Below are 15641 nucleotides of genomic sequence, written 5' to 3' on the forward strand. Positions count from 1 at the left end.
CTGGAATTAAAACAAACCTCAAGAAACAGCTGAAGGCGGAAGAAGAAAAAAAAGGGGAAAATGCAGGAGACGGAGTCAGAAGCAGCCCGGGAGTCTGGTGATGCTGATACAAGCGTGCATTTAAAGACGGAGATGGAAAAACCACAGAGGCAGAATCCAGACACCTTGAATGTTGCTCAGGGCACAAACTGAGATGGAAGAAGCTGAGAAGACCAAACTGAAACCTGCTCTGCAATGACTGACATACTGCATATCAATAAATACTATATATCTTTAAATATCATTCTGTCATCGTGTTAACAGGTTATTAATGCTAGTAAGTAACTGGTACGGTTCGGTTATGTCTCTTATCTGTTTAATTTGATTAATTTCTCTGATGCAGCTTTAACTTTTAATCTTAGCCTGTATATAAAGAGGGACAATAATAATAATGACTTTATTTGTATTGCAGAGAACAGATTTTAAGAAGCATAAGAACATGTTCAAATGGAATTCAAAAAGAAAAATATGCATAAAGACAGAAAAGAAGTGAGCGCATGGCAAGTCCAAGATCTAGTTGAAGGCTGAAGCGTCTCCCATTCCTCCCACTATCCATAAATGAAGCTCAAATATCTCAGATAGGAACCCAGCCATCTTGCACATTGGGAGCCAGAGTCTGTGCAGTAGCGAGCGAGGGATGGAGCCGCGCACAGGAAAAATGAATACTTGAATATTTATCAGTGAGAAAAGAACGACCTAAAATGACAGAAACCATCTTTGGGATAAATCTGTTTGACGTGTACTTGGACGTTATAGTTGGATCCCAGTCCCATCCGATAACACAGGGGAGGCAGGATTAATGACAATCGAGATGCTTTGGCTTCACTTTTAAGAGCAGTCAGATCGTCCATTTTTATTTACAGTTTATATTTTCAATATGTGACTTCCACATCTGTCAGGTTAACTTCTCTGATCTGATAACAACCACCGGGACTGTGTTTGATCACAGATTGTTTGTCTAGATTCAGATGTACAGGAAAATAAAAAACCCTTTTGGTTTAGATAAGGTTTCCCCTTATATCAGATTATAACAGCCATGAGGGCAGGATTAACTCAAACTGAAGCTAATAAACTAGAACCTGATAGATTTAGTGTTTGTATGGCTCCACTGAAAGAGCTGAGAATGAAAGAGATAAAACACAGATTGTTTAACATTTTCCCTCCGTGTCTTGGAGCCAATCTTTCTCCAGAGACAGAGAAACTGCTCAGTCTAAATCAATTTTATAGTTGACTGATCACAGAGCATCCCCACCTCCGTTCTCTGATGGCCTTATCTGTCTGTGTTTATGTTTCCACGCAGTATCTCCCCCAGCTCATCTCCGCACGGTCAAACGCAGAAGAATAATACAGCTGCACAGCCACACCTCTTCTACCTCTCACTGCAGCTCTTAATGCTCCTGCTGAGGATCCACCACAGCTACGCCCGTCTCTCCATCTCCCTCTGTTTGACAATAAATCTGTCAATATGATTCCCCCTCAGGCAGCGGACTCAGTGCAGCTTCCTTTTTCGTAATTAAGGAAACGTTCAACAAAGAGCAGCTTTTTTTTGGGGATGCTGAGATCACAGCTGCGGTGCATTCATTCTCTCTTTTCTCGAAACAAACAAACATTTATCAGTTGAATAGCGATGAGACGCCGTGTGCACTCGAAAAGCAAACAAACCAGTTGCGAAGAAGAAAAGTTGATGTATTGACTTACTCGGCATGAGCATATTCAACAAAGAGCCCAAGCTGTTTTGGATTTGGATTCAGAAAGTAAAGGATTTAAGTTGCATGACAACTGAAGAGCATGAATCAGGCTGATCCTTCTTCACACAAACAGTCACATGCTTCCTGGTTGACTTACTCTCCTTCCACTGTCGGCCATAGAGCTCTGCACTCTCTGGAGATCATGATAATTTATCTGAGGATTGACGATTACGCTGCTTCACAACAACGTCACATGAACAAATACCTGCTTGAGAACAACTGCCCCCCCCCCCCTTCATAATACCACCTCGTGCCCTCGGCGTGCAGCGATTGAACGCGAGCTGGGCGACGTGTTAATCTACTTGGAGAACGCCAGCCCTCTGGGTCGGCCGTGAAGTTTTGTGATTATCATCTGTCCCGTTACTGCGCTTTAACAACATGCCCTGGGCGCCGGGCGCAGCGATTAACATTCAGTGCTTCCTCAAAGAGACTAATTTACCGCTGCCACAAGGTTCTTTCACGACAGCGCAGTGTGAGTGAAATTTAAATGTCAAAACAACGCCGTCGCTGTTATTTCCTATTAGAGGGCAAAATCATTGGCTTCACAGTGACAATTAATCCTCATCCTGCATAAACATGACCGCAACTGAATTTTATTATAATTGTGAAACCCAATACTTGTTCAACTATTGAACTATTATCATAATTGATTCATCCGCTGTCCACATTTAACTGAGTAAAAGAGGTGAGGTACCATTTAAAACCAAGGATTTTCAGTTTACTGTCAAAAACAAGATGTGACATTGGTGTTTTTGCTTAAAAAAACGATATGATTCATTTGATTTTTGTTGTTGGCCCTGTTAAGTTATCCTTACTCACTTGGCGTAAAAAGTATGAGCAAAGCATCTGTTTTAAAAGTACTTTATTCTCTGTACACCGGCTCTGTTCATCCGTTACATGCACAGGTAACAGGGGAACCAACTGACAACACACGTGATACAAAACAGAAACCGTAACACCTCTAATAAACGGGCAATAGTGCTACCGTAAAACAATAAGAGCGTTCTCTATAATGATACTTTAACAGGCCCAATCAATAAATCGAATAATCGGTTCGGCTCCAAACAAAAATTGTAATATTATGGTCACATCCAAAATCGCTCACTCAGTGACTCCTTCTGCTCATACTGGAGTTCCATGTTCCAAGTTCCAGACAGTATTCTACGTTCTCCTCTGGTCTGTCAAGCATGATGGCATGTTGCTCCGTTAGTGACCATCAGTGGAACAATACTGTTTGTGAGGCATTATCCCAGAGGATATGGATTTGAGCTAGTTCGCAAAAAAAAACGACTTTATAAACATGTTGTAATGGATCTTTTGCAGCTATAAATTAACCTGTTACAAATCATGCCATCACTAATCCGTCATAATCACCTGAGGGGTCATGAGGGGACAAAGGAAAACACAAGGGTGAGGAAATGTTTTCAGTTGTATGCTTTTATCTTAAATTGAACCAAAATTTTTTGTCTTTTGTATAAATTATGGCTGAAACATGCTATTTTAATTGGTTTTGAATAATGTTGGATTTATGGAAATCCCTTCAGGACCCCTCCTTTGTGTCTCCTGCCTGATATACGATATATAATAATTCTGACTAAACATTCGGACAGCACGACAAAATGGCGAACTCGAGTCTATAGTGGACGATAAAGTGAGTAGTGAGTTATTTCAGACTCAGCCTTTGTCCAAACTGCAAACCGGATCACAAAAGAAGCGAGTGCCACACGTCACTGAAAGGTGTACAGCCATGAGCCAACAGACCTTCATCATCCTGTGCAGCATCTCATGTTTGCATAGCTGCTCTCTCTCTAAATAAAAAACCTTTAACCGCAGGAACATTTTTGAAGTTTCAAGAAGAATTCATGCAGCATGAATTCAAGTGTTACAGATGTGTTGTAATGAGAATTTGTCTGGTTTATAACACAAATAAAAAACATTTCCCCCCTCCGTGCAATTCTGTAAACGTCAGATTGACGAATGGAGCGTGCATCGTATTTGGGATTTGCCCATTTTTGACTGGAGCGGGTTTGGAGGCGATGCAGTGAGCAGCAGCGCTAATCTTCACAACCTCTTCACACTTCTTCAGCTTGTGTCAACAGGGCTGTGAGTCAGCTAGCCATTCATATGCTGCTGCAGATGGTCCCATCCCTCTTCTTCAGCCCGGCTGCTGACATGATTCATGGGGCTCTGCGTCTTGATTTAGGGTCTCTTTCATATTTCTTCTCACCCACAGCAGAGACGCATTTCTCTACGACACCCCCGAGGCAATGACCCTGGCCTGTGAGGGGAGGGGAAAAGAGCTCTGCTGGGCGAAACCGGACACGACACACACACCCACACACACACACGTGTACACACATGTACTGCATATTATACGCACATATATGCTGATTTGAGCTTGTATTGGCAAAGGCAAAAGAGTCTAAGTATGTCACAAAATGTGCCCTATGGTCAACAACACAATTCTAAATCAGAATTAAGCAGACAATCAAAATTGCGCAAATGAGCACTAATTCCTAACTACGGCCAAGGTCTCCACCTGCTCATTACCAAACGATAAAATAGACCACACTACCCTTCACTCACACAATTACTCCCGGCCGCTTAAGTCAAAGGGAAAGACATGTCAGTGAAAAATTAAACCAGCAGTCACCGGTGATTGTTTCCCCACTCAATCTCAGTTTGTCTTGAATTTGTATTATAATAACCTCGTGCGGTTCCCTTCTATCTGGAGTCAAACTTTTTCCTCCAATTTAGTCTCTATAGGCCTCAGATTGCCCTGTCAGAAAGGACTATAACGAAAGACTGTGTGCACCACTTCCTTATCGCTCCCAGTAAATTACCTCAGGATCAGATACAGGCTGCCAACTCACAGAAACTCCACTCACCAGACACAGAGAGAGAGAGAGAGAGAAAGAGAGAGAAAGAGAGAGGAGATGGAAAAGACGTAGAGAGAGATGGAGAGATGGAGAGAGAGAGAGAGAGAGAGAGAGAGAGAGAGAGAGAGAAAAATAAAAGTGTCACGACATGACAAGAGGGGGAGAGTAGCCCCCGCAGAGACTGATAGTTTCAGCTGCTCTCAAAGGTCATCTACTGTTATCTAACGATCATCTCCAGTCACCAACGCTCACTTTTCTACACTCTGCTCAACGGCTGAAGTCAAGCACCTGTCAATTTCTACTTTCACAACCTGCAGCTACGGCAGAAGTGGCTGTGGCTTCACAACACGATCAATCTGAAGAAAAACAATCCTCACTCACATTAACACAAGCACGGAATGAAACGACAGAAGGAATAAAGGACAAACGTCACCCGGAGGAGTTTGTGTCTGACATCAACCTTTCTGTGTCACAGATTGTTTAATAAGAGAATAAGGGGAAATGTGTATCATACACGGGAACCAATCATTTTCTGACTTCTTCACTAACATGATGGAGAATCATTTTCTGATCATAATCACCAACTTGACGTAAACACATCACTTTCATCTCTGCCTGTTCAATCGGCTCTGACTGCAACTTCCCCGGTGGAGATTAACAAAGATAAGTTACAGAACTTAAATCTGTCATTCCTGGGATTTCCGGTGAGCCATTACTTTCCCGTTTCTCTTCATTGCATCTTTTCATTCTTTACAATTTAAAATATGCTTACATCTTCCCAGGAATGCATTCAGCCCCCTTTGCTGCGCTGCTTCAACCAAACAAGAGAAAAATCAATAACAACTACATGTAAATAAATCCACGTTATTTATTAAAATCAACATTAGCAGGTGTTGGGATGAGTTACGAGTTGGTGATCTTTCTGTCGCATCAGCCGACATGTACTGGGAGCTCTGGTGATATAAAGCAAGTGGCCTCAGAGACTACAGTCACTTTAGCAGCTCGTGAAGCCGAAGGTATGATTAAAAGTCGCGGTGAGTCATCTGGATGCAGGCGGCGGTCTTTCACGCGCGTCGAGGGACATTCGTACCGGGGTTGGGACGTGCCTCGACTCCTCCCGGCAGCAGAGTGTGGGGGGGGGAGCGGCTCCAGCGTGGTGGAACCGAGCAGATGGTGAACGTATGCGGCGCTCATGCATGTCATCATCACCTTCATTAGCTGAAGGTGACATATGACATCATCTGGCCCGCGTGCATTACGGGGGCCAGAAAGAGTTGTTTGCTGCTTTTTTTTCCTTTTTTTTTTTTATTGCTGCACGGTTCAAGGTTGTTGATGGGAGGTATTGTGAGTAATCACAATTTCCCTTCTCACTCGCACACGCACACACTCAGTCTCAGAGGCTACTCCTCCTCCAGCCTCCCCCCTCCCCGGTCTCAGCACCTCCCGGCATTAAGGTAAATAAGGGCTTCCAGCAGAGAGCCAATGAGCACGGGCCACTGAGCAGAGATGCATGTTTGTGTTGCCTTCCTCCCAGGACCCTGCTCGTTTATCTTGGCTGTCAGGTAAAGGGCAGACTCAGAAGGTGAAACTTTTTTTTCTTTTTTTAATAAGGCCGACTTGGTTTCCATAGAAACAGCAGGACAACATATCAGAGGCATTGATGAGAGAGCAGACCCTGGACCCGGGGCATCTCCGCTTGCCACATTGTTATTGGAGACATTTGTGTTTACGTCAAAGAAATGAACGAGCTATTTGGATGAATTCTCACGGAGCCTCGGGACTCGGACCTTTTACTGTGAGAGGTGAGATTAATGAGAGCATATTCACACCTCGCTTTCAGCTCAGGTCAGGAGTTAAAAGGTAGGTCTCCACTTATAAAGAGGTGCTGAGTCTCCCGCGGCTGCCAACTCCCTGATAAAAGACAGAGCGGACCAATGAGCGCTGTGCATCGTGTGATAATGAAATGATCCTGCATAATGAAATGCAAGAGGAATATTTTAAAGATGAGGAGCGGATTGACTGTGACACTTTTTCCGTGACATCATAAATATTGCAACACCGAACAGCTCAGGGGTGGCCTTCGAAATCTGTCAATATTCCAAATGCAGGCTACCGACGCATGCAGAGTATTCTCCGGGCTAAAAGTGCATGAAGAAGAAACAAATTGCACAGGTAATGAATACTTAATGACTACTTCATTTTTCACTTTGTGCCGGTAAAGGGGAAGCATGTTTAGTTAACAAATGAGTGGAAAATCAAAAGGAACAGAAGGCACCACACACTGTCAGAAGCCTGCAGCTGTGAGATAAAGCAACACAATGATACAAAGATACGCGAGGCTTTGTTTGCAGCCACTCATCTGCAAGAGAGAAATTAAGTCTCTTCTGGAGCAGAACTCAACATGGATGTGGTCCACATGGTAGTCGGAAAGTCGATATGAAATAAGGCGGCCTCGATAAGACGCCACGCACAACTCTAATTCATGTGGAGACGTCGATGCTCAGAGCTACAGCAGCGGCGTTGAATTCGACATCAGACGCCGAGCTTTTATTCTGTATTCATCCCAATGTCATCATTATCTCAAATAAAAGATAACGGAGAGAGAGAGAAAAAAACTGTTACCGGAGGGCACCAGCAGCTCTCCACGCAGAAAACAAAGCAAAGAGAAGAAATACCGGTGGTTTTATTGTGGATGTCTATGACAGAAACTGCTCTATTAGTCTCCACTGTTCGTGCACAAGTGTTGCTGCTAAGAACCAGGAGGAGCAGCTTTTGTTGTCAAAACAATATTACTGTGTCCTTGTGATTGAATCGCAAAAACAGGACATTTTGTCTTTTATGACAAAACAAATAGATCTCATTCACACGGAGGGTTTACACACCGACGTCATGCTTCCTCGGATCGCCCTCTATGGGCATTAACCTCACATTCCACCCCCCAAACTCTTTGTTTTTTTCCCGGCGAGCCCTCTGATTTATACTTGAGCTAAAGTGGAAGAGTGCTCCGCGGGGACCGAGTGTGTGTGCGGTACGGTAGATGGAGGCAGGCTGATATCCCACACGGGGGCGAGGGGTGTGTGCTCTGACAGCTCAACAGTTGACAATAAGGCCTTGGCTGTTAATGTCCTGCTACCTGGCACACCGCGGGTCACAATCTGCTCCAGATGCTGGAGGCAGGCGTCCAACTCTTGGTGGAAAGAGAGAAAGAGAGAGAGAGGAGGGATCGGTGCTCGAGAGGCAGAGGGGAGTGGACTCGCTGAAAGATTACCGGGATGAGATACACACACAACACACACACACAGATTCACCACCAATACAACCAGCTAACTCTCAATCTACTGCCCTCTCTGCACTTGCAGTTACTGTAGCAACATCAGGGATAATATCTGAACACAAATGAACAACATCTCAGTTTTTTTCGCCAACAGAGCCGGATTGAAAATGTATCTGTTCAGAGCAATCTTGCATATTTGAAAAACCAGTGAGGGATGGGGCAAAAGTAGAAATGGGCACACACATGCACACACACACACACATGCACACACACACGTGCTCGTACAAGAGGGATTTATGAACTCAATTTAGTCAGGCAGACAGACTTCTTGATTCTGTCACTTGGGATAATCGTCAGGATGTGGTACTCTGACCGAGCCCCTGCGTCTAAACCCAGGCAGGATATAAGGTCATGTTGGAGTGGAACTCTAGCCATGCAGCACCCAGACCTCAAGTGCTCCAGTGGTTTTGTGGTTATCTGCAGTAGCCAGCTGTCGCAATACAGAGGAGCTCTTCAAGAACGTCCCATCTCCTCTTCCCTCTCATCTTTCTGCCCTCTCTCGCTTTCCCCAATCAGAACGGTCCAATCAGCTCTCCCCCTCACCTCCTCCTCTCGTCCGGCTCATTTAAGCATGTGTGAATTATTGTTTCAGATTAGAGTGTTTTTTTCCCCAAAGATTAAAACCTAGAATAAGTCAAAACAAAACTTTTATGCTTCGTGGCGGGAGCCCAGGCAAGACACTAAATTACCCAGTCATTTCCCAGACAGGAACAAAAAAGAGAGAAAAACCTCAGCTAAATTTGAATTCAACTTCATGAACTGTTGCCTCGGAGATCGCAGGGGGTTCTACACCACATTCATTTCAAGTTGTTTTTTCGCATGTGATGGAAGGAAACAACTCTTTTACTTTCTCGCATGAGAGTGACTAAGAGGACAGCTATGCATAATATATTTGACAGTGCATGTTTAAAAGGTTATTCCTTCCCGTTTGAAATTAGGTCAGTTCATCCCTGCAAACGAACGCAGGAGGAGGTGGTGAGATGTTCCTCCGTGGATCTGTTTATCATTTGAATTTTGTTTTCTGTCTGTCACTGTCAGGAGCGACATGGACAGGAAGCACCGCTCCGCAGCATAGATCATCAAAACTGATGCAGAGGAGCATTCTGGTGTGTGTGTGTGTGTGTGCCTGTGCATCTGTGTGTCTAAAACCCAAAGATAAGAGCTCCACCTGCTGGTCATAGAGCCAACAGCAGGACTATTTGGATTCAGGACCACAATGACCAGTGATTTTACTGAATGTAACAGCAGGTTTATCAATGGGTCAAGGGGCTGTAGCTAAATGTGAGCAGAGCAAAGAAAACGGCTGCACATCTGGATATACTATGTTTATGAGTTTGAAATAAAAGTAATTATTCTAACATCTGTATTTTGGAGTCCCACAAACCATATTTTTTCAGAGACCTTTAATAATAACCTCTCCTTTGGGGTTTTCGCGTTTGACAAGGCACAAAATGCAGAAATGCTCAAAAAGCCTGACTTTCTGATAAACGGCATTAAATGTTTCATGTATTATACGGGCTACGCATCATAAATGGTTTGTATTTATAATTAAACACTTAAACAAATGCAGTAAAAAAACATGAGCTCCTTGGTGAGGACAACAATTGTTATCCACGTAGGGAAAATCATGAAGAACCAAGCTGGTGAGACAAAGTTGAATATGATATTTTTGTATCCGTCAAAGAGGAGCGGGGCCTCCAGTGCCCAGGGCAGAACATTAGGGTAAACATACATGCTCTGATTACCAACCAGGGGGTGGAGACCCCTGCAAAGAGTTGCAAGGTTTATCTCAGCGGTCACCAGATGATTAAAAGCAAAATGAGAGCAGAGAAATTAATTTCCGTGACACGAATACGGTTTTATAAGACTTTGCTTTAATCTTATTTGTGCGTGCTAGCGTATGACCATCCATCACTGAATAATTTAAACTCCACATAAATCCATCCAGGACTGCGAAGGGCTGACAACTGTAGGAGACACATGCAACCTGTGATGAGAGGCCAGGAGCCGAAAAGGTCAGGAGGAAGAGCGATATATTTTATTATTCAACACACGCTCCCCCCCCCCCCCCCCCCCGGTGGGAACAGCGTGCAGGTTTCACAGTGAGGCGCAGGCAACCCTCAAATGACGAAGCATGTTCCCGGTGCGGGCCGGGTTAACCTAAGCTCTTGATGCAGCTTCAGTGGATTCCTATTAGCAGAGCTTAAACGCTGTCATTTCAGTTAAGCCAAGGCTGAGTTTCTCGTCTAGTGGGGGGGGGGGAGTAAAAATTAGACAAGTGACGAACGCAAATGACGACGCGCTCGTGCGAGGACCGGAGCAGACTGGAACTGAGAAAGATAAACCTGCTATTACAGAATCAACGCCTTCCGACGTTAAACCGGCCACACACTGTGAAGAGGTCTGCTCTATGACTGCGAGGCTCTTATTACCATGTGATTAACCTCTTCGGGATTAATCGGGCAGCAAAAGACACGGGGAAGGTCAAAGGTCAGTGCTCAGACACCCACTCCGGCGAGAAGGGCGGCCTATTAAATGAAAGGCCACACTCAAATCTGCCCGCCTGTCTTCGGGCATCTTTTTCGATACACACTGCGGCGATATCCTGCAGCGCTCATCCCTCCCAGTTCAAATCCGCCAGCACGCAAGGTCAGTTGCCTTATTATCGTAAAAATTAAAAAAAAACTGTTGTACTCAATTAGAAAAAGGCACTTTGAAAATATAAACACACCGCCAAACACCTGGTGTGTGTTGGCAGGCGTGAGACAGAGCGCAGGTGGGGGATGAATTAAAGCGAGTCTGCACTGGAGGAGGTGATCATGAATAAAACATCACACTCACACTTGTTGAGGCTGTAGCTTTTAGCACGGCCATAACTCCTGGTTGTTTTCTCCCATTGGCAGAGAGAGTGTAAAAAAGATATCATAACGTGCATCTAAAATAGATTTGGTACCTGCACACGTTCACACGCAGTTTATTTTTTTTCAGAACAGGTGTCAAACCGATTTAGCAATCCATGAGAATGAAGGAATTAGGATCACAGTGGTGTCATCACATGACATTAAGTCTTTGTCAGCCAGTTACGACAGAGACCAAAAGACAAAGTGAGAGCAGGACCCAGTGCAATTTTCAAGCTTTATCCAAGTCTGTGTGTGTGTGCCTGTGCGTGTGTGTGTGTGTGTCTGTGTGTGTGTGTGCCTGTGCGTGTGTGTGTGTGTGTGTGTGTGTGTGTGTGTGTGTGTGTGTGTGTGTGTGTGTGCGTGTGTGTGTGTGTGTTTATAGAGAGGGCTGGCAGCTCATGGCAACCTGCCATTCCCTCAGTGTGCATGTATCCATGACGGATGAAGGAAGCATGTGGGAATGTTTTGACCTTTCCTGGCCAGACGAGGACGGTGAAGAGAACACCACCGTCACCTCCACAGTTTGAGGGATGTTTCACTCTTTGTTGTCCAGGGACATAAATCACATGAACTCTGTCATCAGTCTTGCTCTGTGACAAACGAAAGAGCCTCACAACCCCTCACACCTTTATACCAGGACTGGGGCAGGGTTTGGATAATCATTCATCAATTCTAGAACACTTCTACTCCTGAGTTCATACCCATAAAACCTTTTTTATAATGACCCTCTGGAATTTAAAGCAGCTATAATCAATATGCTTTACATTAACAAGGATCACATGACTTCTGTTCTGTAAATCAGAGAACCACAGAGAAATAGCACCCACCTCCACCTCTCTTCTCAGATCTATAGAGACTTTTTAAAGCGTCTTTCGGCTCCTTTGTTTTATAACACGAAGCGATCCTGGTTCACGCTCCCAGCTCTAACCCATGTCGCAGCAGGAAGCTGTTTTCAACACAAAAATCTCTAAGAATCTGCTTTTCACAAGCAGCTCAGCCCCACGCAGCTGTTGAGGGACACAGTCGAGCAATTTGCTGCTAAAGAGACGGCTATTTTCCTCATGAGTTTGTGGCGACCATAACAGAGGTAAAAGAATATATAAAAGGAGGTGGTCTGATAACCTCAATGATCTATTCGTCTTAAAGCAAGAAAGTGTCTCCATCACGTGCATCAACAGGACTTTGCTGCAGGTGTGAACGCACTCAGATCGGATACAGATTCGATTCACACCTGACCACATTGGGAGGTGGTCTGAGACACATGTGTCCACATTCTTTTATACAGTATGAACGCAAAGGCATCCTGGTCAACATATGAAGGACCTCATACTCAGATGATGTCCTCTGACCCGCTGCAGTTTCACTACGAAACAAACATATTTTTCCTCTTCTCGATGTTTGGTGACCACCACCACAGTATCAACCCTGAACATAATTATAGACGGTTTCCTTAAATGGGTACAATCTTGATTCTGACTCTCCTGACTCGTGTCTCTACCTCTCTTTCACTCACTCGTGCCACACTTGAGTACTCAGACTGGGTAAAAACTTGGTCTTCATGAACAGAAATTACGTACTTGTTTGTTTGTATAGAGCGGGGAGGTGATTTATTTATAGCCTGTGATTTGCTCCAAAATAAACTTCTCAAATCTAAATTGTTGTCTCTGGCAAGCAGACACACAAGGCCACTGCTGAAATAAAGTCCCATTCTAACATCCCAAAACTCTAGAATTGGTATTAAATTAAATCCATAGAATCAATTGATTAAATAGTGAACAAGACTATAAATGTTACGAGGCCTTCAATGTTTTGGTACAATTTTCTTTTTCTCTCCGCATTGTTTAACATTCTTGCTGCGAGCCCCTTAATAGCCTCCATGTTGAGGGGTTATTTCAGGTAGAAATTATACGTCACAATGAAAAGGAAGCTGTGTTAATAAACCAGAATACAAATCAGAAAATGTCACATTCAATCTTTTTTTCCTCTATACAATATGAGTGTATAAGCGAAGGACACATCAGGAGACGGAGAAAAACAAACAGGAAGGAAGAATGTGGTTACCAATTCCCCCCTGAAGCGAGACTCCATCATGTATAATCACACAGACATTGAGATGAAAGCAGCTTGTGCTCTTCCTCTTTGATCTTATCTGATTGTTCTTTATCTTTTTGTTTACCAGGGACCCAGATCAGGACGTGCATAAAATCTCCCTTAAATCTGAGGCTCCCGTGTCACGTTGTCTCTTTTGTCCTCGTGCTTTTGCTTTATATTAAATTAAGCAAAGCTCTGGTGCAACTCATCGCTTCTTTAAGACCACATGACCATCTGTGCCAGCAGATGCAAAGAGCTGTTATGAAAAGCATCTGCACACACTAAAATCTACGGTTTCACGCGCACGGAAACACTCACGGAGCAACTGAACCAATCGTTTAAGGTTTCTGAGGCCTCAATAAGCTTCTGTAAATCAGCCGCCGTCCAGCAGCCAGTTTTATTCCCCTCTCTCTCTCAGTGGATGTCGGGTTATGACCCATATGCGGGAGGTTATTTATTGCTTTGGTCTGAGCTTGTGTTGACTCCCGGCCACTCATCTATGGTTCTGGGCAAATAGGAAGCAGGGCATGGTTGTAGATCTGCTAAGTCACAGGGACTTGGTTCAATTGTCTCCTTAAAGTCTCGTCTTTCTTAGCGTCTCTCGATTCTATCATGGAGTCTCCATCAATAAGTGTTTGTGTGAATGAGGAGAGGATTGGAGGGTTAAAGAGCTGAGGCTGCCGGGAGAGATGACGGACAGCCTGCAGCAGAAACACGTCTGTTCTCTGGGATCACTTCCTCTTTTGTAACAACAAATCAAGGTGCAATGTTGGGAAAATAGGAAAAGATGAAAAGAGTAGGTTGCTAATGTCAGAGTGAAACTTAACCTTGATGGTGAGTCTCCATAGTAATGTCACTTTTGATGAGCAACACGCAATCCACACATTCTTAACGAGTCGGCAAATCTGTGCGGTTGCTACGCTGGTTGCGAAGGACCTTCCTCTCCTTTTGGCCCCGCCTTCTTCCTCACCTACACGCCGCAGCTGTGAAACAATCTCAACAAGGCTGTCATCCTTTACAATGGCCTGTCAAACCTGAACCGGCAACTCCAACCTCGCCGGCGGTTTGAAATATGGGCTCACCTGCCGTTTTCTGCAGCGCTGACAGCGGATGACAGTTAAGAGGAACAGCCACAAACACAGGATATATGAGGGGGTCCTTGAGTGATGACAGCACGGGTAAGATCTAGAGCGGTGATGTAATGGAGACAAGGCTGCTGACTGATACCATGAAAGAGGCCAGTTTGTCTGCTCCAGTTCACCACCATTCATATCCGAGATCTATGTCTGTGGCCAGCTAATAGATTAATTCTACATTGGTGTCACTTTGTCCACGGGAGCAGTATATATGAAGGGTGTGTGTGTGTGTGTGTGTCTTTGTGTGTGTGTGTGTGTGTGTCTAAGACCGAGGTCAGATGGTGGACAAGCAGCCTCCTGAAGCTACGATCACACGTTGGAACAGCAGCTGAAAACCCTTTTGACCTCAAGCTAAATAATATGTCACAGGAAGGGCTGCACATGTGAAGAGATTTAGGTAGACCTCTTTATAAGTAGTAGTATTATCAGTAGTAGTAATAGTAGAAGTAACAGTAGAAGTATAGTCAGTAGTAGAAGTCAGAATATACAAATATTTCTCTGACTCAGTTATTTCTCACACCACACTTGTGAAAAGCAGAGTATAAAAACCAAAGCTGGCCTCCGGTCTGGTTGTGATATCACTGTATCCTACTGGTACCCACTGTATGTGTTAAACTGGAATTCAAGGTGAGCACAGAAAAGGAGATGAGTGTGAAAACAAACACTGCACGTGCACATCAATCCGCACAAGCAGAGGGACTTATGGGAGATTTTGAACCAGTGTTTGGCTCCAGGACCAGAATCAACACAGCAGATGAGAAGATGATGCTGTTCACTCCTCCAGCAGTTAAAGTGTCATGGTGGCATCTTCCCACCTGATCAATCATCTGTATTATTGACTTGTTAAAACAAACCTTTTTACGATGTCCGTTCCATTCCAGCAGGACTGCCCGTCTCCAAACACCAGCTCGCTCACACACAGCTGATCTGCCAGGCCGCCATAGTACGTACGATAGTGACGCATGCTGCTCAGGAAGTCCCTGAAAACGAAGCCACACGGATCGTGCATTATTATCTGTATCTATTTTCTTATGGTTTTTATGTTGTTTTTTTGGGGGGGGGGGATTTGTGCTCTAATGTGTGAATTGCTTTTAACTGTTTCCGATTGTTTGCCTTACATTTTTTTATGTTTAACTTCTAAACATTTAATATTAATTGTCATTTGGCACCTTTCACCCAATTTAATATTTACTTCATAACTGTACCAAAATAAAGGTAGATTTTTTATTTATCTGTACTTTAAGTCTGTACTTTCTAAATCACCAGTGATGCTGCCACGCCCACTGCAGTGGTGAATCACTGGTGAAGAAACTGCAACGCCAGGCTTAACCATAATGATGGAGTAGACCACTGCACTAAAGAAAGGCTAAACTCAGCAAACAATACTTTAAGTGCATTTAAAATCTAGTACTTATTTACTTTGAAAAGTTAATGTGGTACTTTAACTGAGGTTGATTTGGTCTATTCATTTGTGCTTTTGTAAAATGTTTTGAGTTCTTCCTCCACTGCTTCTT

The 15641-nt window shown here is 44.0% G+C and overlaps 1 protein-coding gene across 1 annotated transcript in view; it reads right to left on the minus strand.

Annotated features, from left to right (window-relative positions):
- Positions 1–15641, minus strand: part of gpc5a (glypican 5a) — a 121525-nt gene that overhangs the window by 76884 nt on the left and 29000 nt on the right. The window contains exon 6 of the mRNA XM_053413307.1: positions 14982–15107. Within this exon, the coding sequence (XP_053269282.1) occupies positions 14982–15107 (126 nt within the window). The remainder of the gene's footprint in view (positions 1–14981; positions 15108–15641) is intronic.

This window comes from Pleuronectes platessa, chromosome 1 (assembly GCF_947347685.1).
Source record: "Pleuronectes platessa chromosome 1, fPlePla1.1, whole genome shotgun sequence".
Classification (NCBI taxonomy): Eukaryota; Metazoa; Chordata; class Actinopteri; order Pleuronectiformes; family Pleuronectidae; genus Pleuronectes; species Pleuronectes platessa.